The sequence below is a fragment of the Podarcis melisellensis genome, assembly GCF_964234715.1.
Source record: "Podarcis melisellensis genome assembly, chromosome: 7".
Taxonomy (NCBI): Eukaryota; Metazoa; Chordata; class Lepidosauria; order Squamata; family Lacertidae; genus Podarcis; species Podarcis melisellensis.
This window is the reverse complement of record NC_138539.1, coordinates 54136185-54162143: the sequence shown is the minus strand read 5'-3', so window position 1 is coordinate 54162143 and position 25959 is coordinate 54136185. Positions and strand designations below refer to the sequence as shown.

The 25959-nt window shown below is 39.1% G+C and overlaps 2 protein-coding genes across 2 annotated transcripts in view; one reads left to right on the top strand and one right to left on the bottom strand.

The window, feature by feature from the left end:
- ZNF407 (zinc finger protein 407) overlaps positions 1 to 25959 on the bottom strand; it is a 331643-nt gene that overhangs the window by 5623 nt on the left and 300061 nt on the right. The window lies entirely within an intron of this gene.
- LOC309374520 (uncharacterized protein) overlaps positions 1 to 25959 on the top strand; it is a 68935-nt gene that overhangs the window by 23844 nt on the left and 19132 nt on the right. The window contains exon 3 of the mRNA XM_081919511.1: positions 13857 to 14006. Coding sequence (XP_081775637.1) covers positions 13890 to 14006 — 117 coding nt within the window. The 5' untranslated portion in view covers positions 13857 to 13889. The remainder of the gene's footprint in view (positions 1 to 13856; positions 14007 to 25959) is intronic.

Sequence of the window (25959 nt, the reverse complement as noted above, 5' to 3'; positions counted from 1 at the left end):
TTTCATATCTACAGGTACCATGATCACAGAATTGGTTTCTTTCCAAGAATTCTGTATTTTCAACAGATTCCTTATTTATCAACTGGCATTTTTAGCTGTTCTTTTTTTCAAAATCTAAAAATGTCAAATATTTTAGCATATTAGATCTATATTTGCACATTTTATTCATATTTAAAGGCCACCTACTTAGCTAAACGAGAGTGCAAGATATGCTTTGTTGTTTAATGTGATTCATAAAGAGTACAAATGAGGTTTAGCTGCATTTTTGAACCCAGGGACAGACTGCTTTCTGGTGTGTGTCTGTATTATTTTTTGTTACCGTCTTCATTTCCCTGCCCCCCACCCTCCCAGAATAAATACCTTATTCTTTTGTTAAGCTCACATTTAATTAAAATGTACAGGATTTGTGCAGTCAACTCGAATGAAACAAATAAAACAAGGGCCCCCTCTCTTGAAGGCATACGTTGTGAATGAAAAATGTCATTACAGTCTAAAATTTTTTGCAGTAAACAGGGCCTACAGAGGGAAGTTTCCCCTGTAATGACATCCATAAAATACACAAATGGCACTTTTAGTACCATCCTGAATATGGCATTTTCTGTGCTCTACACACAATCTAAATGGTTTGATCATAGAGCATAATACTCCATTGGGTTTATAGAACAATCAATGTTCCATAAAATGATGTATTTATCCAATAGTAGGCTCAGCAGTTACTGGTGTATGACATTGTAGGACACTGGCTTTGTACTGTTCAGCAGCACACATGCTGGCTGTAAAACTTATCTAACACTACTTCAACAACTTCATCTCATCTGTGTCAAGTAATTTGTTGAAGCCTCAGCTTGGCTTAAAAAAACTTGTAATAAAAATTCATAGAATTTTCAAGAGAATGAAAGCTGATGACAATAGAAAGGTCACATTGTGTCTCCACTAAAGGGGTCAAGGGTCATTTGCAGTTCTAAAACAGAAAGTAGATTTCATGCATCGTGTAGCAGATAAAGATGGCATTAAAAAGACTCGTCTCCAAAAGTAAATGTGTAACATGTCAGGAAAGTCTGGGTTAATACAATATTGCATGCAAAGCTTTGCTTTTGCTTCCAAACACCCCCCTTAACAGGCATAAGCTTGGACTAAGCATAACATACTCTTCAAAATGAAATCAAGGAAATGGACCAAGTGTTAGATCATATAAGAATCTTTAAAAGGTGGTGATGACCTTGTCTATGCTTCTAAATATGTGTTTTTCTAAGATTTTATCTGAAGGATTGTAAGAAGCAGAAATAATGCCATTTTTGTGCTCTACGTTCATTAAAACTATGAAAACCATTTACATCTACAAAAATTAATTTCATATAGAATGGCCATGTTTCAGAACAATGCATTTATCAACAGAAATAACTGTGGTGATATTTTCCCTTGCCCAAAGCTCTCCCCAGTGGCGTAGCGTGGGGGTGCAGGGGGGCCCGGCCGCACCGGGCGCAACATCTGGGGGGCGCGCTCGCACTCGCAGCTCTCTGCCCCCTGCTAAAATCCACGGGTTAGGGGGCGCAAATTACTTGCCTTGCCCCGGGTGCTGACAACCCACGCTACGCCACTGGCTCACCCCCAAACCTAGCACCAGATATCACGCAGGAAAGCCAGTCACCTCCTTTTCTCCAGCTATCTAAACAGAACAGCTGATCTCCCCCTGCCTCTCTATGTTTAAAGGAGACAACAGGTCAACAATCTGTGGCTGATATGTTGGCTATCATGACTGGTGAAGTGAAATGGAAATCCTGTCCTGTGGTTGGAGGGATATCCAAACAATTGTGCATTTAATGGGTGGTTTTTTTAATCATGTCAGCCTCTATGTGAAATAATACGACCAGTTCCTGAGCATACATAGAATCATAGAATTGTAGAGTTGGAAGGGACCCCAAGGGTCATCTAGTCCAACCCCCTGCAATACAGGAATACAATGGAGATAAGTTGAAATAATGTGGAACACTTTCCCCAAACTCCTTATACACACATAGGTCGTCTTTGCTTTCAAAGTTGTTCAATGTTCTTCCGGGTACATGGAAAAAGTAGACTTCTCACATGGTCTAGCTTCCTATTTAGAAGCTGTGCAAGCAATAGACTTTCCAAGGGGTCAAACATCACCTCAATGGCTTTTAAACATACTGGAAATTAAAGCTACATGGGCAGAATCCTTCACACCAGGCTGTCAAGGGAACAACTATGAAGGCAGTAGAAAGCATGTTGGTTTAATAGAAAAAAGACCTTAATTTAACCCCCAAAACCCATGAGAAAAGACCAAGCAACACCAGCTCTATTAGTTGCTTATCCTAGACCCAGGTTACTCATGCAGTCAACAGGCATAGGTGTCTGCTTCAAATGCAACCATGAGGAGACTATTCCAAAAAATATGCAAAATTGCTGTTGCACCAGTTTAAGCTCTTTTCCATCATACTCCCTTAAAAGAGTAGGATCGTTGTCCCCCCCCGCCCAGCTCAGGTGCCTTAATTTCTGCAGCCAGAGGAAAGGGCAGACATGTGGTTAATTTTCAAAACTAGCTGGAGTCTATCAACAGCTGGAGGGCCACTGGTTCTCTTTCTCCAATGTAGAACATTGAAAGGCTGGTAGAGATTTCCAACAATGAAAGGATTTCAGTACCAAAGGCCAAACTGAAAGCTACATCACCATATCCTCTTTGCACGCTCCAAAGAACATAAGCATAACTTTATCATGATAGGAGAGACATTAAGATTCCATTTGCAAGAAACAGTTCTTGCTTTACTGTCAGTGTTATGTAATTTGTGGGCCAGGGCCTTGAAAAAGAGAGGACTGGTTAGATGACTATATCAGAGGCACACAGGATCCCCATTGTAAATAGCCACGAGGGCGCATTCAGATATAGGATTATTGCATTAATTTTCCAGGTTATAATGCTAGTGCTCCCCCCCCCCCCCGTTTCTAACTTACCTTTTATACTGCATTACATGTTCATTATGGAACTGTGGCTTTTTGATCAATATGCTGACACCCCACACTTAATTTTAAACAGCGGGAAAGAAGTATGCTGGGATACCACCCCAAATATTGTCCCATGATATTCCAGGTTAATGGGGTTGCAAAGACTATTTTTTCTGGAAACAATACAGAAATTAGTGGTAAGCAATATTCTACTAGGCTTCCAGAAGTGGCTTCTATATCATGGGAAAGATCTGCTAAAACATGCAAATGAATGAATAAGGAAACACCAGGAAAACTGAATAAAAATGCTGATTGAATTCAGCCCTAGTGTGCGTATGAGGCAGGAACAAATAAGGAGGAAGAAGACAGTTTCACTGAGCCCTACACCAATATATGCAGCATGCATACAGCACCCACGGAGATAAGCTCTGCCCTCAACAGATTTAGAAAAAGACCTTCTGTTGTTGTTTATGTTGGTCTGTGTACCACCACATACACCGACGTTACTATGTAAATAATTGATAGTAATAACAACAAAAACTAATACTTTCATTGGCAAAATGGTATCATAGTCTCCAGGTGATCCAACTGAGAATTTTGGGGTCTTATATTTAACTTGCCTAGTTACGTTTTCTTGTTAGTGCACTAAAAATGATTACTGTCATAACTTGCTAGTCATATCTATGCCTTGTTTATAAATGGAAACACGTTACCATGTATTGTCATATCTTTCCAGAGCAAATTATAGGAAATAACCATTTGTCTTCATTGCAGACACTTTCTTATGTATGGTGGAAAACAAACCACTATTCAACAACTGCACAGAGGCACCATTAAAATCAGATTTACAGTAAACAGAACCTGCAGCTGGGGTAAAACACTAACTGTTAGTATTTTAATTATCAGCGATGCTTTTGGAGGTCTAACATCTGCTCACAGCCAAATGACAGCAGCTGCTTGTGTACACTTAAAACAATGTGAATTTTGTCTATAAATATTAAAACATATTGTATGTTGTGTGCTTCTTGCCACTATACTCCTATTAAGTTAGTCATGTCTACAGGGCATTTTAAGCTCTTTCTTTCTTGTGGCAAATTCGCAAAGGGCTGACCCCTTCAAAAGAATGAGAGTCAAAGACAGCAAAAATTCTTGAGCCTGTAAATTGAAAATGTTTAGAGATAGTCGTAGAGGTCACTCCACTATCAAAAGGCTGCCACTAAATGCTTAGAAAACATCAGCAATAAGTTCTGATCATTGTGTTCCCAAGCAACTTCAAGGACAGCACTCCTCAGAGTATAGGGTTGAGCCCCCTTTTGTGGAAGACCTTTAAACATTTAGCATGTAAACAGCACAGGCTGGTGTTCTCCATAGAGTTTAAGAATATCTTCTGCTTCAAATTATTTGGATGGGTTGGTATTGCTAGTCCACTGTACAGGTTTTTAATCACATATTGGCATAATCATACTTCACTACAATGTGTAGAGTGATCTCAAATTACCCAAACAATTGTTTATCATTGTTTTTCATCCCACCTTTCCTCCAATGAACTCAGGGGGACCTATATATTTTCCCCCATTTATGTGAACATGTCCATAATAAGGGGAAGAAAGCAGTATAGAACTGATATAAATTCATAGATGTGTGCTTGTCTGTACATTTTTGATGTTGCCTAATTGTGGACTGTGCTAAAAGGTGAAGAGACTATTCTGTAAGTAGTTACTGAAAAGGAATGTGGAGGATTGGTGAACTATTTTAAAGAAGAGATATCACACACACACACACACACATGCTTTTAAAAAGGAAAATAAAACTTACAGCATAATCCTATGCATGTCTACTTACAAGTAACTCTCACAAAGTTCATGGGAATTTACTCTGATGAAATTGTTTCTAGGATTGCAGCCTTAACAGTAATTGCGGCTCTACTGAAGGATCTATGGCAACAAAGGGCCACTTCATACAGTAGTTATTGTGAGGCATAAAGAGAGGCCAGGGTATTAAACCTTGACTCCTTTAATTTCCTTTAATAGAAGCTCTTCTGTTGATTCATTTGGGTCAAATTTCATTGCTTTGATGTTACTAAAATCATTTATTTATTTGACACACTTTAAACAGTCTAGGGTCAAATGACAATATAAAATCTTGTCAGAATAATAAAATTAGTTCAATTTTTTTTAAAAAAATACAATAAAATAATATAGCAGCCATTAGTAATAAAACAATTAAGTAAGACTGGAATAAAATTCATGCCTCACTCAGTGTCAGCTGAAACTGGGAGGCCTGAGCCAACCTATAAGCCAAAACCAAACAGGCCAGCTAAACATCTCTAGGAAGGCACTTCCGTAAGAAGGATGTCACCACCAACAATGCCCTGTCTCAACTTGCTACCTAACACCAGCGCTTAGAGTAGGGATTAGTTCAACGATTTAGGTGCCCAAGGAAAGTAATAATTGAAGAGAAAGTTATTCAAGGCATTCTAGGCCCAAGCTGATCAGGGTGTTAGCAGCTTGATTTGTACCCAGAAACATATTGCAAGCCTACGTATAGATCTTTCTGCATAGGTGTTATATGTTCCCTCTCACTGTTTCCTGCGAACAGGCAGACAATTGCATTCTGAGACAGTTGTTACCAGATAGACTTCAAAGCCAGTTCTACACAGACTGTGTCACAGTGGTCTAAGATAAACATTACCTAGACATGTATAATGGTGGACTGATCACCCTTGTTTAGGAACAGCATAGCTGATGTATCTGCCCAAAGCAGATAAAGAGTATGCCTGGCCATAAATACTTCCTGGGTTTGAAGCAACAGAAAGACAGAGCATTTGTTCTTAGAGGAGCAACATGACAAAAATCCCACCAACTTCTACATCAACAATATTTCCCACCATTTTGTCTAGATCAAGATTAAATCTATAAACGGTTATCCAACCTGCATATCTTGCAACACTTCCACAGGACGAATTTCACAGAGTGGGTTAGAATGGACCAGAGAGGACAATAAGGTTTTTTAAGTCTCTTGGGCTTGCCAATCAGAAGGTTGGCGGTTCAAATCTGCAACATTATTAGGGATTTTATTTTCTTGTGGTTTATACGGTTATAAGGTTATTTAAATTTTCTAACATTTGAAATCTTATACCTATGGATGAATTTTGCTTATCCCTTCTACAGCAAAGAGTATTCCCCTACTTATTGAATCCCAAATGCAACTGTCTTCCAACTCAATCCTGAAAGGTTTTAAGAATAGAATTACTTTTTTAATCCAGATGAGGGGAAATTGGGATGGGTTAACTGAAATTGAAACTAGAAAAAAAATGCCTTTGACATAGCCATAAACAGTGTTTTGGCAGAAATCGCCAAAATGTCTGGGAAAATCTGGGTGTATGGCAGCCCATACGTTTTTTAGATTGGGGGGGGGGACTCAACAGCTTTGGGCCAAACTTAAAAACAACACTTTTGTGTCCGAATTTTCACTTTTTGAAATATGGCAACCCTTGTTTTTTCAGCAAATGGGAGTGATCATTGTTCAGCAGTCAAGGAGTGTGCTTTGTAGTTGTTGTTATTATTAAACAATCTGAGAGGTAGGGGAGAAGAACTATAAAGAGCTTTCATATAAACACATTTTCTCAGACATAACATTCTAAGTAGACGCAGTTCCCACACTCTGCTGTGTACTGAGTAACCCAATGGTGTACATGCACATGTGAATTAGTCCTTAGGTTGCTGAAGGAGGACATTAAAAAACTGACTTGATACTGAGAAACAAGACGCATTTTGCTGCAGTAACTACCCAATTAACTTTTGTCAACAGTATGTTTCTGAACTAAAAGCATGCCTCAAAGTGTGGCACTTCATTGCCTTGTCTTACTACCTGACAAACCTTTAAGAATAGCTGCCACTCAAGTGGAGAAAGAAGGGGAGCTGATTCTCCAGTATGAGTGGTGAGCAATCCTTGCCAGCTTGTCATGTCTTTTCACTGCTAGTCTCTGAAATGTAGTACTTAAACACATTTGTTAATAATGACATTCTTTTAAACACTATTTAATAGTATGTTTCTACTAAAGTCAGTGACTTTTAAAAAAAAATTAAGCAGAGAGTCGCACATAGCAGGGATTTCAGTTGACCATAACAGGCAGACATGTTACCTCTATCAAGTGTGTCTGTGTGTTTTAAGTGTCCTTTGTTGTTTCCAGTTTGCTGCTTCTTGTACAACAAGTCTTGGTGGCCCTGTCAGTCCCCTGTGCAGTAGTCCTCATCACATGAACTATGACCACCTGAATTCCATGAAGTAATGATTATAGTCCTGTTGAAGAAGGGAAGCTGTTTGAACCCACGAACAGCTTCTTCAGAACAAAGTCCACCTCACTGGACTGGTAGGCAACATGCCCCGGAAACTGAACCATTTCCCAATATTTGATTCTTTGTGTACTTTGAAACTGTCTCGTTCTATAAATTTAGCAAAGTCTATGAAGAACCATAATATGTAATGCATTTTATTCAACGCTGTGTGAACCCAGTGGTTCTTTCCCTTCCTGTTCCTCCTTGCAGCTCCAATTATTAAACAAACTCTTATCACAGATTTTCTGCCCTATGCCTAATTTGACCCTTGAAAGTGCACCTGAAACTTCCACATTTGCAAAACTAGAAGCTAGCATCAAAAAAGGGATCCAATCCAACCCACTAACTAAAACTGGTGCAAGATGTCAATTCATTCCAGCTCTACAATTCTGATTCTATTTCCATGAGGCTTCCTCAGCAAGTTGTACTGAAATGCATGAACGTTATTCAGCAGCACTGGATTGTACTGAACTTCAATATAAACTTGGTGTTGTATTTATGACCCAACTGTGCAATATGGGGACTGCAAACACCGAAGCAGTTGCCACTAGAAGATTGATCTGAGAGGTTGGGAAACTACCATCTCCTCCCTGTTTACATTTCCTTTGATAGGTAAATGTTGGTTCACATCACAGGGCTTGTTTGTGTGTGTCCTGCACTCACAGAAAAGCATTTTTTTTCGGTAGAATTTAAGCCGCTGTTCTTAACCTCTGAAGTACAAAATACTTCCGGTTGCCCTTTCCCCAAGAAATACTCTTGCAACATCAGACAACAGAAGAATACAAGGTATTGACAGCCCACCCCATGCATTCATGAGTTTGTTTTGCTAAAGAAAGCTTATGCTTTGATTCTCTAAACAAGTTCTCACTAAAAGCAACACCAACCACAATGAAACAACATCCCCCCCACTACTCCCTTAAAAACACAACTAAAATTATATTGCAGATCTGTAGATTAATGAGCTGGTTCAGGCATTTCAACTCAAATGTATTTTACAGTAAATGTACTTAGTCCTATGTGATTTCAAATAGAATTATTCCTGATAAATTTGAATATAAATTTATAAAGCATTTAAACAAACTGTGTTTAAACTGTTTGGTTCATCAGATGCAAATACTGCGCATTAAGCAGGGAACACCCATTCATGAAAATAATGAAAACTGACACCAATATAATAAAATTGTTACAGGTTTATGGATTCTGGAACTTAACACAAACCGTACACTTACGTCTTTGTAACTGATGAAATGCTTTTTTGCAGTTTAGTTTTGATCCGCAATCCATATAGCACATGTTAGGTGTGCATTTCTGTAATGTGAAAGATTGCTAGGAGCATTTGTAGGTTTAATGGAAAGCTGGAGAAGAGCATGAATTGGCAAGGAAGCAAGTATGATAACTGGGGACAAGGGGCACAATAAGGCAAGGAGTGAGATAAATTGTAGCTTATGGACTCTACCAGCAAGCGTTCACAAAACAGTCACATGGAAAGCATTGTGCAGAAACAAAAGGCAGTAATGACAGAATTGGGCATTTTTGTTTCAGAAGGCAGTCACAGATGGGTCTGTCATACTGCATGCTTCCTTTTTAGGAAACCTCAGCTACTGTCACTTTACATCATGCCTGTAGACAAAGGAAGCTACAGGCTTAAGTGCAAGAGGGCAAAGGGACTGCCAATTAAGTCTGTGAATGCCCAAAACTGAGCCAGCAATTTTAATATGTTCTGTTTGATCAACTGGTCGCCTGGAGTTCTAGTTTAAAAATATACATTGTAGATTTCTCCTTTTCTTTGATTCAAATGACAATTTTTCATTTTTAGCTAGATGACATCACAGCAGCATAAAAGTGTTCAAGGAAATCACCGTTTTCTGCCTTTTTTCTTTGTGCCTCAAAAGCTACCACACCTCTTAACAGTTAATTTAAAATAAATAAATGATATTTATGCAAAACTTAATAAAAAAATAAATAAAATAAAATAAAATAAATAAATGAGTTAATTTTTTTGCTGTTGTGGAAGTGATAATCTATCATTTCCTTATAAATCAATAATACAACACAATAACATAAAAACAGACCTCTATTGGGTTGGGACTGACATGAGAATATCCATCCTCTCATAGGAGCTAGTACTATCTAAGCACTTCTTTAGATAACTTCATTCTTAGAAAGGTTTAAAGTAAACAACGATTCTTTAAAAGCATACAGAAAAACAGCCAGTTATGATGGGGGAAGAAACATAGTGTAGGAACAGTTATTGACAGTAGCACTCCAGGGTTTCAAACGGGGGTCTCTCCAAGTCCTGCCTGGAGATGCTGGGGATTAAGCCTGGGGCCTTCTACGTGCAATAATAATAATAATAATAATAATAATAATAATAATAATAATAATAATAATAAATTTATACCCCGCCTATCTGGCTGGGTTTCCCCAGCCACTCTGGGCTGCTTCCAACAAAATATTAAAATACAATAGTCTGTTAAACATTAAAAGCTTCCCTCAAGAGGGCTGCCTTCATATGACTTCTAAAAGTCTCTTTGACATCTGGTGGGAGGGTGTTCCATAGGGCGGGTGCCACTACCAAGAAGGCCCTCTGCCTGGTTCCCTGTAACTTGGTTTTGCAGTGAGGGAACCACCAGAAGGCCTTTGGTGCTGGACCTCAGTGTCCGGGCAGAACAATGGGAGTGGAGTTGCTCCCTCAGGTATACTGGACCGAGGCCGTTTAGGGCTTTAAAGGTCAGCACCAACATTTTGAATTGTGCTTGGAAACGTACTGGGAGCCAATGTAGGTCTTTCAAGACCAGTGTTATATGGTCTCGGCGGCTGCTCCCCAGTCACCAGTCTGCCATATTCTGGATTAGTTGTAGTTTCCGGGTCACCTTTAAAGGTAGCCCCACATAGAACACATTGCAGTAGTCCAAGCGAGAGATAACTAGAGCATGCACCACTCTGGCAAGACAGTCTGCGGGCAGATAGGGTCTCAGCCTGTGTACCAGATGGAGTTGGTAAACAGCTGCCCTGGACACAGAATTGACCTGCACCTCCATGGACAGCTGTGAGTCCAAAATGACTCTCAGGCTGCACACCTGGTCCTTCAGGGGCACAGTTTCCCCATTCAGGACCAGGGAGTCCTCCACACCTGCCCGCCTCCTGTCCCCCAAAAACAGTACTTCTGTCTTGTCAGGATTCAAACTCAATCTGTTAGCCACCATCCATCCTTCAACTGCCTCCAAACACTCACACAGGACCTTAACTGGTTCTGATTTGAAAGAGAGGTAGAGCTGGGTATCATCCGCATACTGATGAACACCCAGTTAACCCCCGATGATCTCCCCCAGCGGCTGCATGCATGTTGAAAAGCATGGGGAAGAGGACAGAACCCTGAGGCACCCCACAAGTGGGATCTGAAGACGCATCTCCCATCACCACTTTCTGAACATGGCCCAGGAGGAAGGAGCAGAACCAGGGTATAACAGTGCCCCCAGCTCCCAGCCCCTGTAGACGGTCCAGAAGGATGTTATGGTTGATGGTATCAAAAGCCGCTGAGAGATCCAGCAGAACTAGGAAACAGTTCCTAGTCCGCCGGAGATCATCGACCAGTGCGACCAAGGCAGTTTCAGTCCCATGATGAGGCCTGAATCCCGACTGGAAGGGATCCAAGTGGTCCGCTTCTTCCAGGCGTGCCTGGAGTTGTTCAGCAACCACTCGCTCAATCACCTTGCCCGAGAATGGAAGATTTGAGACTGGGCGATAGTTGGCCATATTAGCCACATCTAAGGTTTTTTAAGAAGCGGTTTGATAACTGCCTCTTTCAGCGGTTCTGGGAAGGGATAAAGCTCATATATCAGTTTCAGGTGCCCCCAATCCCAGCCCAAAGGAAAAAGTTTACAATGCTTTGAAAGGATGGTGAGGTAGATCTATGGCAAGTCTCGAGGGAAAAGAAAATTTGGGGAAGGGAAAATGAGAAGAGCTGGATGTAGGAAAGAGTGGAGATGGCTGGCAGCACACGCAGGGAATTTTGCCTTTCTGGAAGAGGGGACAGGAGTGCCCATAGCTTTGTATGAAGCATTACAAACCACAAGTCTTGGTTTGGAGAACATGCTAAGCCAAAATTGTGGCTTAGGTCACAGCTGTGCAGCAAGCAGTAAGAGAACCTGGAATGGAGAGCAGTGGTCACTATCTTCTCTCCAGGAATGCACACATTCACACTAAACCATTGTTTGGCTTAGCATTACACACAGATCAGCTCTGTGTATACAAAGGACTTCCAATTTTGTAGCAGCCATATGATTAAATTGGAATAAATCTTGCACTTGGAAGCTTATAGTTCCCTGTATGATAATTTGAACACAGAAAAGTTGAGTTGGGATTTGTTATGCAGGCTTCTCAATGCTTCCCTTCCCCTCCCCTTTGGAAGTTGGTTCCACACTGTGTATAGGGTTATGGTTGCAAGCTTAAGTCTGACAAAACCTACTTCTGTTTTAAAAACTAATTGTCACTGCAGAGCAATTTTGAAGCAAAGTGGTGTGCTTGGTAGTCTCATTTGCATGACAATACCCAGAATGCTTTTGCAGCTTCACAGCTATTTCATGGAAGTGCTGATGATGTGCTTGAGCTTTGGGAATAAACCTAGTCATGTGCCTTTGCTTTGTATGTGCCTTACATTCTATTCTACAGTGTGTATTTTATGGGGACGGGGACAGAATTAAAAGAATTAAGGGCACACAGCACTACAAGCACAGCCTGACCAATGTGTACTTGGTCTGCTGCTATTGGCAATCCAAACAGTGGCTGGTGGGGTGGCAAATTTCTAAGAGCCATTGATTAACTGATCAGCAGGTTCCCCTGTGAATATTTTCTAAGTGCTGACATTAGTCATCTAGAGCTCTGTCAGGAGAGCTGTCACAATACATTAACTATCAATTAGAAAAATGAAACAATTAACTTCTAACATGCTGAACAGAATGAGTAAGAAAACAGTTGAACAAATCTGATTTTATTCATCCTTCTCTCTCTCTCTCTCTCTCTCTTGTGCTTGCTGCATAAAATAAATTCACTACGTTCATTTAATTCGCAGAGCAGACTGCTCTATTGTGTGGATTTCACTGTTGAGATGCTGTAACACTAATTGTCAGTTCCCACTGATCAAAGTAATTTGGTTGAATAATTGGTTTACATACTATATTTTATTTTCCCCACCAAAAAGGGGGGGGGAGGGGAAGTGTTATAACAAAAGATTATCCAAAGAGGAGGAAGTATTTTCATGATCACCCCAATTTGGTGTCAATGTAGCAGGTAATACATGTTTTCTCAGCAATAAATGGAGAGATAAAGCAATACCCTGTTTACTGGGTGGAAAGATACATACACTCAACACAACCTTTATATCAGTGTTGGGAGAAGGAAAGGTTGAGTTGTTTTTTTTCCCGGCACTAAAAAAGCCCCCAAAACAAACAAAAAGAAAGGTTGGGATTATCTAAACAAAATAATATTTTTCAGATGGTAACTTGTATATTTAATTTTTTTTTACATACAACTCTATTTGTCCATTAAAATGTTTGAAGGGGGGGTTAAATAATTGGATGTGAGTTAATTGGTTAAATTCTATGTTACTTCCTTGTTATTTCAAATGTGAACTAATTGCCCATCTATTGTTGTCAGGAGTCTTTTAAAAGGGTTTTGTGCCAAAAGTTATCAGGATCATGGCAGAAGGATGATAGTACTTTCTTTTCTAGTCTGTACAGTCTCAGTTCTACTTGCATTATATAAAATGTTTTAATGTAGTGAGATGTGTGTTTATTCACAAGCAAGTCTTAGTTTAGTAGACTTGCTCCAGCATGAATCAGCGGGAGTTTTTAAAGCTTTTGTCCAGATCTAGAGCAGGTTTGGGGAGCCTGTAATCCTCCATATATTGTTCAGTTACAACTCCTGCCATCCCGTAACATTAGTCATGCTAGGTGGGGCTGATAAGTGTTGGGCCCAACAGGTACTCCATTCCTGATCTGGAGAGTAAAAGCTGTAGCTAACAGGGCAGAATTTCTCAGGCAGTTGGGTAATACCTGCAGGGTGATTGTGACCAACAATTTTCAATTTCAGGAAAACTAAAAAACCTACTCATTATTAACTAATTGATAATATTTTATGTTATTTTCGTTGATACAGCAAAGATGAACAAAGTACCTTTGCCATAAGTGTTAAAAATTATGGCTTTCCTTCAAAAAGAGCAAAGGAAACTGGGATTTAGACTGCCTGGATAGCAGACCTTCAAGGCACACCAACTAATGCAGAAGACTGTAGAACAGGCATCCCCAACCTTTGGTCCTCCAGATGTTTTGGACTACAATTCCCATCATCCCTGACCACTGGTCCTGTTAGCTAGGGATCATGGGAGTTGTAGGTTAAAACATCTGGAGGGCCACATGTTGGGAATGCCTGTTGTAGAACAACTGTGGTTACTCAGTAACAAGGGGGGAAAGTGGCTAGCGTATTCTCAGAAGAACCATCACTTTTTTCTTTTTTTTGCATATTTCAGAACTTATCTCAAAGAAACAATACCATTTCTTTTAGGGATAAGCCACAGCTTGTATATGCCTCATCTCCATGCAAGCTCTTCTTGAAGTGTGCAGCTGTCCTGTAATTCAAATGGGAAGGGAAGTTCCCAGGCCAACCAAGGCGGCCAGGAGTAATTCAATGAGTGGAGCTGCAGTCTGGCAAAAGGTTGGTCCTGAACAACTATTTTTCCTTATCCTGAACAACTGGTACAACTTTCTGCTTGCAGAAAAGCCTGAGGGAGATGTGATATTATAAACTGTACTGTTTTACAGCTTAACGTCATCTCAGGAGTGGGAGGGCATGGAGGTCGGACACAATTTTTACTTAGGACACTTCCAGTAGGCTGTTTATTGTGGCTTTGGTGGTGCTCATCCATGCAAATTTTGTACAGCATCCACATGACACCATCCTCACCAAAATGCTGTACCATATTATTTCCCATTTAATCTGGGTTTACACTTAAAAACAAAAAAACCATTAAGTAAAATAAACTGCACAAATGGTAAATCGGGATGAAATAGGGACATAATATGGAATGGCATTATAAGGATGACATCATGAATATGTTGTGAAAAACTTGCATGCATAAGCAACACCAAAGCCACAATTGCTGTGTGGAAACACGTGTGTGTGTGTGTGTGTGTGTGTGTGTGTGTGTCACACACACACAGAGAGAGAGAGAGAGAGAGAGAGAGAGAGAGAGAGAGAGAGAGAGAGAGAGACTATTATACATAGCTTATTATAACCATCCTAACCTGTGTTCTTCTGGTAGCCCAGTTCAGCGACCCTAAATACAAGGATTCTTTTGCAACACTACTTAGTGGTTAAATGGTAAAGGTAAAGGTACCCCTGAATGTAAGGTCCAGTCGCGGACGACTCTGGGGTTGCGTGCTTACTCGCTCTATAGGCCGAGGGAGCTGGTGTTTGTCTGGAGACAGCTTCCTGGTCATATGGCCAGCATGACTAAGCTGCTTCTGGCGAACCAGAGCAGTGCACGGAAATGCTGTTTACCTTCCCGCTGCCTCTGTGGTTGGAGGCAATATGCTGGAAACCACAGGAGGGGACAGTACTGCTGCATTCAGGTCCTCCTTGTGGGTTTCCCATAGGCATCTGGTCAGCCACTGTGAGAATCGGATGCTGGACAAGATGGGCAATTGGCCTGATCCAGCAGGCTTTTCTTATGTTTTATGTTAGGCGCTACACCACACGAGGTGTTGTATGAAGAGACCCAAGACATCTCTGGAGCAGCTACATTCTGACTACACTACTCTCAAAGGACAATTGTATTCATAGCATTGCTCAAATGACTTTCATTGAAAAGCAATTAAAAGCTCTGAAAAATCTCATAACTCCTGGAGATGACATAACACCCATTAATTACAATGTTCAGTGAGGTCACACCTATGAATTATGAGGTGAATTCCGAACTGTTATTCACAAATTAGAATCATATTTTCAATGCTTCCTAAAACCTGCCTATTGATAAGCAAGGGCTAATGTGATTACTCAACAGTTAAAAATATCTATTAATTGCACATATTATGTGATTTCAGAGAACAGTATGGAAGTCTTTTATTCTGAATGGCAGAAAGCATCTCTCCATAGAATAAAAGATAAACACTTCTAAGCAGCTGTATGAATAACTCATAATGCATAGTACTGTGATTATCCAGTGACAACCACACCTTGTGTTGAATATAATTGCTCAATTATCTTCTGCTACATCAACCAGAAACAAACTCAGTCGGTCTGAGTAGGGGGGGAATGCTCCAGAGAAAAAGTCTGCTCAGAAACAAACTAAAACTTCAAGCTATATTATTTGACCTCTGTCTCCCTTGCATGGATGTGTATAATTTCATGTACATTAATAAAGTTGCTGAATGGCTCTGTACATTTGTATAACTTTCATTATGCATATAGGTATACACATACAATTAGGCATGCAAAAGTGTGCAGGTTCAGGACTGTGCACCATTAAAATAAATGTTGCTGTGATGAATCAACTGGCCCTAGGACCTATGAGACAGATGACCTGTATATGTGACAATTAGTAGTAACAAAAACAACCTACAATCATACATTGGTCTCTACCTTCCACCAGCCTATCTTAATAGACACAAACCTCATAGTATGTGACGGGCATAAGGTCACCTGTCTAGAATAGATTTCCACTATTCTGTGGGACAAAAAGGGCAGAAACACCCTAAGGAGTTTTTCAAATGATCTGTTTAGCAAATAAAGCTATACCCTATGTACAGAGGCCATTTCACCTAGTCCCACAAGCTGCCTCTCTAGGGTTCCATGTAGACTTTTTGATCCCTCTGGCAGAGCATTGACTTAAACATTGTAAAGAGGAAAGTCACTAGTTATGGCAAATAAAAAGGCCAGGGAAGATAACATGGATTAAACTAGTGTTTCAATTCACACTACTGTAGGCATCAGCTGCAGACATATCAAAGGGACATCTATTGGTGCCATAAAAATTCATCTTCATATGCATAACTCACTCACTTTGTCTTGGAAAATGCCACAAATTCATCTTATTTGAAAAGTGGAATGTACACACAAAAAACATTCCTCTAGGGAGCTGAGCAAAAATGGGGCTTTTCTTTATATCTGCAATTTTAAGACTCTAAACCACATCAACTCAAAAATTACCATCAAATTGTCTGAAATCAATTGTCACAAAGACATTCTTTTTCTTTTTCTCTCTCTTTCTCTCTGTTATGGTTCTGTAGATGATTATTTTTTTAACATCTTGGCACCTTGGCTCTGTAATTGGTTAAGAAATAATGTGCAAAACTCAAAAGTTAAGTTATAAAAAGGCGTTTTTAAAGCAAATGATTTGACAGCTGCAAACGCTGGATAACACCTAGATGCATTATAGAAACAGTGTGGATAATTACTTTTTTCAAAAGGAAAGGCTCTATGGACTAAGGTCCTCTCTGAATTTCCCTGCAGCTCACTTAATGTGCTGTAATCCAAATCCTGTTGTCACCTCAACCTACGTCTCTTTATCATCCATACATCAGCAAGAATGATGGGCTGTGTCCCATGATTCTAACAGTCTCCCTTTGAAGGATCCACATGTTAATTACCGCACTAATTACGGTTTTTGAATAAGCAAATGAAGTAAGCAGTCTATGGGAGGTACGGGCATAAACCTAAGACTGAGAAAATACTAGTTAGTACATTCATCAATGTAAACTGACACACTGAACATACTTAAAAGAAGTAGAGGAAACACATTTAAAAGACAAGCATCTTCAATAATTAGGGTTCCATACAGGGGGAAAAAAGAAATGTTATTTCTTAATGGCAAGTGCATTTAAACTGTTATCTAAAGATCTGAAGGTAAGCCTGCTTAATTCACTGCTTCTTCTTTTGTTATTAGGAAAACATAATTGTTCCAAATAATTAGCACTAGAGTACATCACAAGCTGACAACAAAATTATAGAAATCTTCATATTCAGATCCGTCTAGCTGGCTATTAGGAACAGTTTCTGATCATAACCCATTAGCTGAAGTGCTGTGAGTTCTTGAGTGCCACCAAATAACCTCAGATATCTGCTTAAGTTAACAGCCTCTATTTAGTCAAGAGTTTCCTTGACAGTAAAAATTGCTTGGAATTTTTACAGCTGCCACACAAAAGAACAGTATCAGATGGTGTGTTCTTAGAAGATCTGGTGCTAAAACTAATTGAAAAATGTGGATTTTTAACCCTTTGCTTTCTATATAGAAAGCAGCTACATTTCAGATTGCGACTATGAACCATGTCCTTTTATAATTATTCAGAATTAAAGTGAATGCATTTCAAATGTCTCTTTTTCTGATGTTCCTACTAATTAAAGTAAGATTGGTTTATAGTGGATTTTTATTTTTTTTAAGAATTCCTGTTTTGTTTCTTCCTTTCCTACTTAGCTTTGATCAAATAGTACTATATTTTCTTTCAATGCAATCCAAATTCTATTTTCTCTCTTTTTGTTCCTTTTTATAATGCCGGCATAGATACACTGTAATTCATTTTTACATTGCAAAATAGCACTCCAAGGGCCATAGGGAAAACAACCCATGAAGAGGGAAGCTTATTTCAAAAGACACTGCAAAGCAGATACTTAGGCCAAATAAAAGCTGTATAAAATCTCAAAAGAAAGGGGGGGGGGAGTGAGAAAGGTGATGTCCCTTGATACTTTGGGTAAATTGGGTGAATTATTGTTAATGTACTATAGGGGAAATGGAAACTTGTTTAAATATCCAATCTAATGGCAGTTATCTATAATGCGATTTAAAGCTACTTTCAAAATATTTTTTGAGATAATAGCTTAGTTTATAAACCTACAAAGCTTTATGTCAAATCCCAGGAGGAATAACTTTGATTACTAGAGTAATTAATGATGCTGGATAGTAATATGGATTTTCTGTTAAGATTTGAGTTGGAACTTAATTAGTCTTCACATTATGATTTGCTGATTAATTATGGATATTTAGTTATAAAGAGATGTTAATTATTAATCTAAAAAAATCATCTAGTATAATTAACTAAACTCTAGATGTTGGCTACCCTTCTCCTTATGGACAATGTATATATATGTGTGTGTGTGTGTGTGTGCGTGTGCAATGTAGTCCAAATTCCTACAACTAGTTCACTTACTGGGCCTATTTTTATTAATTTAAATATAAAGATAACCCAGCAACTATGAACTTGTTTTTGTTCTTGTTGTTTAGGTGTACCTTGATGAACAGGGCTCACAACCAAGTGTATGTAATCATTGGAAAAAAGATGGGGTGTACAATACATTCCAGAATGGGCTTTAACTTGGTATAATGTTGAAATAATGTCTTCATCCTAAAGGAGCAATGTTCTCCTGTGATTGATGGCCTTTGTCAGTTTCCATGTTAAGCTGCAGAGTGAAGCACAGTATTGCTACAGATATCTTTATTCTGCCCGCCCCACACCAGAAGCCTTTAGTGACGTTAAAAAAAATTAAAGCAAAACCACTAATTAGCATAATACAGTAATTTACTTATACACAAAATCACCTCATTTTTTTAAAAAAGTCATGCTTTCCTTCACTCACACGCCCTGAATAAAATCTGTCTTGTTATCTGAAAAGGGGGAGGGGGCTGTGATTAGGAAAAAAGGGTTAAACCAGAAAGCGTCATCAGCATTTCAATGTCCTGGAACTTACCCTAGTAACACAGAGTCTGAACAGGGATCTGTTTACATTATCTCTAGGATCATCTTGACAATATTTATTCTCTATTTACCTAAATGAGGCAATATGATGATATTTATTGCTTAGAATGGCTAAATATAGACTTTTCCTGAGCTCTCAGTACCATAGTGGGAGGTTTTGCTCTAATCTACATCTTTAAACTGACAAGCTGGAGAATTCCTAATGAATGCCTCTTTTCATCTGGATGTCTGTGTGTATTTGACAGTATAAATATTTAGCAATATCGGAGTCAGCTTGTGATTTTACCCAGATGGACTGACTGATGCTTTGGCTTGACGCTGCCAAAGACTATCCTTGTCGTTATATAAGCAATTCCCTCTTACTTCCTAAGAAGCAATTAGGTGGCCAAAGGCAGCAACCCAAAAATAGTGAAAATACTTCTGGTATCAGCTGACAACTCTGAGGGATAAATAAAATATGGTACTTAAATTATTACCACTTTGCTTTCATGAATCATGGGATTAAAGCATTCACTTCCAAAAGTACATATAAATTGTAGGGTTTCTTATGTCTGTAATTTGCAAGAAACTAGAGTTAAAGTACTAGCTAATCACTCAGCTCACATTCACCTTGGGAAATGTACCACCCTTGTTTGTCATTTTTGAAAATTGCATGCCTAAGCAACAATGCTATTTTGAGGAAGGTGAGGGGAGGTAGCTCCTTGTTTATAACATATATTTCAGGCTGGTTAAAATATTTGTTAGGGCTTTAATACATGATTACAGATCTAGCCCACGTTTATATTTTTAGACAGACTGCTCAGAAGAATTTCAGAAATAGAATTATATATCATTCTTGCCCACCCCACAGCTACCCAATCATGGGTTTAAACGATATCAGATTGCACAGGCAATTGTCCAGCCTTTGCTACAACCTTGCTCCCTCCCAATAAAATGAATATACACCACACTGTAAAGGTAATCAAAACAGAGCAATAATTTTATGCACAACATGTCTCTGATGACTTCTGTCTTCTAAGCCACAATGTATCCTTGCATCACACCATAACATAAAGATGGTATTTCAGGAGGCCTTTACATCAGGAATGCTGTTCTAATATTATATTCTCTGATGCTTTAATTTATCTTTCCGATTCTGTATATTGTATGTTTTTATCTACTTGTAAGCCGCTTTTAGACCCGGATGTGCTGAACAGTGGTGCATAACTTCTTAAAATAAGTAAGTAAGTAAATAAATAAATAAATAAATAAATATTGGATTATTTTCCCCTCGCATTTTCTTCCAAAGGACTCCAAGTATGTGAAGGATGTGTGCCATGTTTCTGTCAGAGGTATTAATATTAATGGTTCCTGGGGGGGGGGCAAGTGTTTGTGTATGAACAAAGAGCAATAGACACAAATTATTTCTGGAGAAAGTGAAATTGCCATTTCTTGGCAGTGCTATTAGTTCCTCTACTACTTTCTTATTTTCTTTGTTTTCAATACACTCTTTGCAGTCTTTGTGTAACCCATGCAATAACCCAAGAGAAAGGGCAAATAAGACATGCTTCTTCTTGACATTAATATCTATAGATCCTATTGTACAATGATACCTCGCGCTATCACAAAACAACTCAGCTAACAGAATTCTCAAACCCCAAAAAGTGGCATTCTTAATGTATTCCGCAGGCAAGTGGAAACAATGCCCACTGATAATCTCACACACACACAACAAGCTGCCGTTGGGACTCTCTAGTTATAATGTACAATAACTGCAAGAGCAAAGGACTTCAGTTGTGTTGCTGCAGCATTTTTCCTTTTATTTCTATTTCAGTCTTGAGTTCCTTTTCAATTATTATTCTCCTCAAATGTGGTAGCTGCCATGCAGAAATAAATATATTCTATTTTCTATTTATTGGATATAATTAGTAATAAATTTGTTATTGACCAAATATTGTACACTGGGGCCTGCAGCACAATTTAAAAGCCTCTATTCACTCAATCATTACATACTCAGACTTCAGTTAAGCTCAGCTGAATAACTTTGCTCTGTGTATTAATGTGGTTATTGCTGGACGGATGATGGTGTATCTAACCATAATATGAAAAGGCGAATTGTGTTACAAATGACTGGGCTGTGGACGGAAGGAGAGCAGAGATCACAAGTAGACATGAGAAGGTATCCAGAAATGGGCATCAGAGAACCGAATATTGCAAATTTAAAGAGAGATCAACCGAAGTATACTGGGATTTATTTATTAAATTTATAAAACTTGTATCTGCCTTTCTATTAGTTATATAAAATACCTGACATACTTCCTAGCCTGTTATCCACTGGTTGCTGAAATGAGATGAAAAGGAACCTGGGATTTTTAAGAAAGAAGGTGCTGCAGTTACCGGTAGTAATGGAGTTTCTATACCATCCAACATTTCTCCAATAAAAATAGGGACATTATTTACGAAAGCCAAGAATAGGCCTTTGCCAGAATCATTGGAAGGAAGTTAATCAGGCTGAATTGGTGTTGGATGGGAAGCAGTCAGGATCATGGGAGGATGTGGCTGGGATTAACTGAGGGGGTTGGACTGTAACAGAGTTGAGCAAAAGGCAGGTCCAATAAGGCAATATATTGCTAAATACATTGGCCTGAGATGCTGCATGTATATGACATGCAGTTCATAGCATGGGAAAAGGCTGGGTCTCCTTGATCTAGAAAACGGATAGTGCATGATGGCAGCAACAGCTCAGAGAAAGCAATGGAATACAGTGTTTTCAAGGTCCTGTGACAAGCTACTGAAAAGGCTGAAGTGAGAAATTATTAGATCTGATGCAGCAGCATGTTGTGCAAACTGTATTGTTTTACAAAATATGCTATCAGGAAAAAATGCATTAGCTCTAATAAGCCAAAATGGTGTGATTCATTGCTTAATTTCAGGGTACCAGACTATAAAGTATATCAAGCCTGCCACAACTAATTTTTGCAGTGGCGTGCTATATGAAAAATGAAATGTCCAAGTGGCTACAAGTGAAAAGCTTCCATTTTTCTTCTGTGAATGAATATTACTTACTCTAATGATGTATAATAGCCTGCAACTACATTTAACCTGTGTATAAAATGGCAGCACAAACTGTTTACCTAGAGTTATGAAGAAGAAAATAGCAAATCAAGCAAAGGAATCTGTAGTGTATACATTAACCTCCCACATGCCAACATAATTTCCCCCTTCAGATGATCTATAACAGTGTCTTCTGTATCCACCATATTTATTTATTTATTTCCTCTGTTACACAAATAGTTTAAGCTTCAAGTATCTAACGTGTCAAATCATGTGTGATAAATTGATGCCAAAATGCAGCTAATTAATAAGTCTGATGTTGTTTGGAGTTAAACAGATGCTGTTTCAACTGCAGCTATTAAAATATAATTATATTCTGTATTTCTCAAATGCACAGGTATGATATAAATTAAAACAAATTAAAGGAAAAAATATTAGAGTGCACTGTAATTTACAGAATAATAATAAGCATATATTGGGGGGTGAAGCCTTAACTTATATAATACCGTAAAAATGAATTAATGTGGTCAATAAAAAGACAGCAATAAAAGGAATATACCAGTTATTAAAAATGGTGAAATTCCTTAAAAAACCCACAAAACTGATCTGTCGTGGCTAAATCAAGGTACGGCTATTGATTATACTCGTACACATGATGTCTGAAGTAGCTGCTCACTCTTATTTCTAAGGAGTATGAACGTGCATAGCAGAAACATTTTAATACTAGCTTTTGTTACATGTGGAGAGCACAACCATTCTGACTGCCTTTGTCTGTCTTGTTCGGAAAACAAGTCCTTATCACCTTCTTTCTTTTCCTTTTATTCTAAACTGATATATCTAGAGGGAATCAATTGACAGGGAGAAAACTGAAGTTAGAAAATTCTATCATTTTTGAAGTAAAGTTTGAGAGAATCTGATTAGGTCTCACACTGCAATACCAGGTATTCAGTTTTTGCCAAAGGGCCAGCTATTATTATTAACATCATTTGTCTGAATCATTACTCTGCACCTTGGTTCAGCAAACACTATGAAGATGGCATGGTAATAAATGACCGCAGGATTCTTTCCTGCTTCGGCCTGTTTTTATCTGCCACCTCTCTACCGTCAGCTCCATCTTTCTGAACCTCTCTGAATCCCCATCAGGGACGGGGCGTCTATTTGTTTTCCACTAGGTTACCACACTGTCTATTGTTGTTTGCACTAAAGGGTACAAATTCAATTCATTCTTGTGACATAAAAGCACTGATACAGTAAATTTTTTGCCCAAGAGAAAACACAAACAAAGTTGCTGAATACAGGCTATGATGTGAACTGCTAGTATGTTTGTGACCAGCCTTTCCAAGACAGTGTTACTTACCAAATGCTTCCCCGCCTCCCCGCAGCACACTAGACAATAAAATAGGCTGTTTTAAACTTATATTAACCTTTGCAAATTGGCACTCAGCAGAGAATAGTGAGTTTGTAAAAAGGGTTAAATAGCAAAACCTAACTGTAAACAGGAGAGCAAATAATGGAATGGAAGGTAACAGCCTATCAGAGATGACGAGATCAGGAAACCAATCACTTGCAGTGTAAAAGAATGTAGCAATTTGCTTGGTAATGATTAACGCAGAAAGATAATAATATGCAACTAAGATGAAGATTTAAATGCATTTAAAATAAGGGTGGTGAAAATGGAACCAAGAGTAGTGTAAGACCACAAACTATATTTTTGTTCTTGCAAACCAGATTTTACACTAGTCAGTTTAATTGCCGCTACCAATATGGAAAATATAATTGGTGCATGATCTGAATGAGTCAATCAAAGTGAGCAAACTCTGGAAAACTGTGGGTACTACCCCAGTGTTGCTCAGGGTGCAGAGATTAATTTTAAAAAGATACATGGCAAAATATCTCTGTTGGTTGATAAAAAAGTACTTTCCACACTAGTGGGATGGGGGGGCACCCAAAGTATTACTATACATTTGATGATCTAGACAACCGTATAGAAGTTCTCCTAGTTCAAATTACTTTGCGTGTTGAGGTCCCCAAGCCACCCCCCCTAAATAAATCACAATTCACCCCCAAAAATTGTTTAAGGTTTTTGGCATAATTTTGGCCACAACTTTATTAAAATACATAATGTGAATGGTTGCTTAGGCATTGGTTATGACTATCTGTCCCCACCCGGGACAGAACTTACTTCCAGATTCCAGCGAAAACCAGTAAGGGAAAACAATATTGGGGAGAGAATGGGGCTGGTCACCATACCATCACCCCTCCCCGCATGCCCCCATGGGCTTGCACGGTCCTAGCCCCTTGCTAGGGATATGGACAAAAGAATAGCCGAATTCCCTTGCAGCAGCAACATTGGAGGGGCAGGCACAGCCAACCCTTACCCCTCCACCAACCCAATTTTAACCAATGCCTAACCGCAACCTTACAAGTCGTGACGATTTGCTACGCAGTAGGCAAAAACCAAATGGCATCAGCCAATCTGCCAAATGGACAAAATTCCTACCAGGCCCCTGCCCCAAAAGCAGACGACCCCATGACAGGCATAGCAATGTCAAGTGCAACAGCTCTAAATTAGGGAGGGTGGGTGGGCGATCCGATGCACGCAGCAAAAGAGACTGAAAAAAGCTGCGTGCCAAGAATATATAACCTTCAGGCCGACCCACTAAATGGTAACATCAAAATCTCCCAAACAACCCAAATTGGTTCAATCACAGTCATGGCCATCCAAACAGTCCCGCCCAGTAACCAAGAGGGGGTGTGCTGTTAGACCCCACCGCAACACGTGCTCCCCATGAAGGAGAACATGCTTTGCCTGAGCACTTTCCTATATAGCAGTTACATGGTGTGTATTCCTGCCCCCAGAAGTGATGCTAGAAAATGTCAAAGCTGGAAAACACAAATGATAATGTCTATTATTTTCCCCATACCAGTCAAAGCCTAATAAATGTTTTTTAAAAACTGCATCCAAAATCCTATAATGTTTACAGTTCCTGGAACATTACCGTACGTATATCTTTCTCCACGTTCCTGCCAGAAGTTAAGAAGCTATCACTCGAAAATCGCTGGCTAATCCAGCTTGTGCTAAGATGGATTTTTAATGAAAGTTTAATGAATGATAAATACTTGTTTCTTGATAAATGTTTAATTATGGCAATAATTACCAACTGCTGAAAACTACTGTTGTGTTAATAATGGCATTTTAGTACACAAGCAGTTCCATGAGTCATGGGGCTGTTAAAGATCAGAATTCCATCTGTCTAATGCAAACTAGCAAAACAAAAGAAAAGTAATTAATAATTTGACAAATTACCCCATATTCTTAAAAATGATTCCTGCTCGTGGGAAAAGAATCTATTGATTCTCTTTTCAACAAGGAGTAGTAAATAGTCCTTGAGAAAGATATGAATTGCATATATCACCAACTGCCTACATTCCTAAGCTTATGGGTAGCATAACAAAATGTCCATACAGCCACAAACCAAAGGACACACTGATCACCAATTGCCATTCCTCAACAGTGGCTCCTTCTGTTGGTATGCTGCCAATTCTTTAGCTCTCACCTTCCAACTCAGTCTACTTAACTTACCCGGTACTTATTTACATGTAGTCAAAACATTTAAACTCCCCCCATTCCCACCCAAGAAGGTTCAAGAGTGGCTTACAGAAAAAATCAATAGAAACAGCTGGCGCTGGCAACAGCCAATAAGAGAGATATAGCAGCATTAACTCTAAAAGGCCTGCAAAAATATGAAAACAGATCTGGTGCCAAGTCAGCCTTCCACAATCCGGGCATCACAATGGAAAAAGACACATATCCCCTCGTTACCTGCTTTATGTCTGGCGGAAGGTGGAACCCAGAGGAGAAACTTTGAAGGAGATCATAATAACAA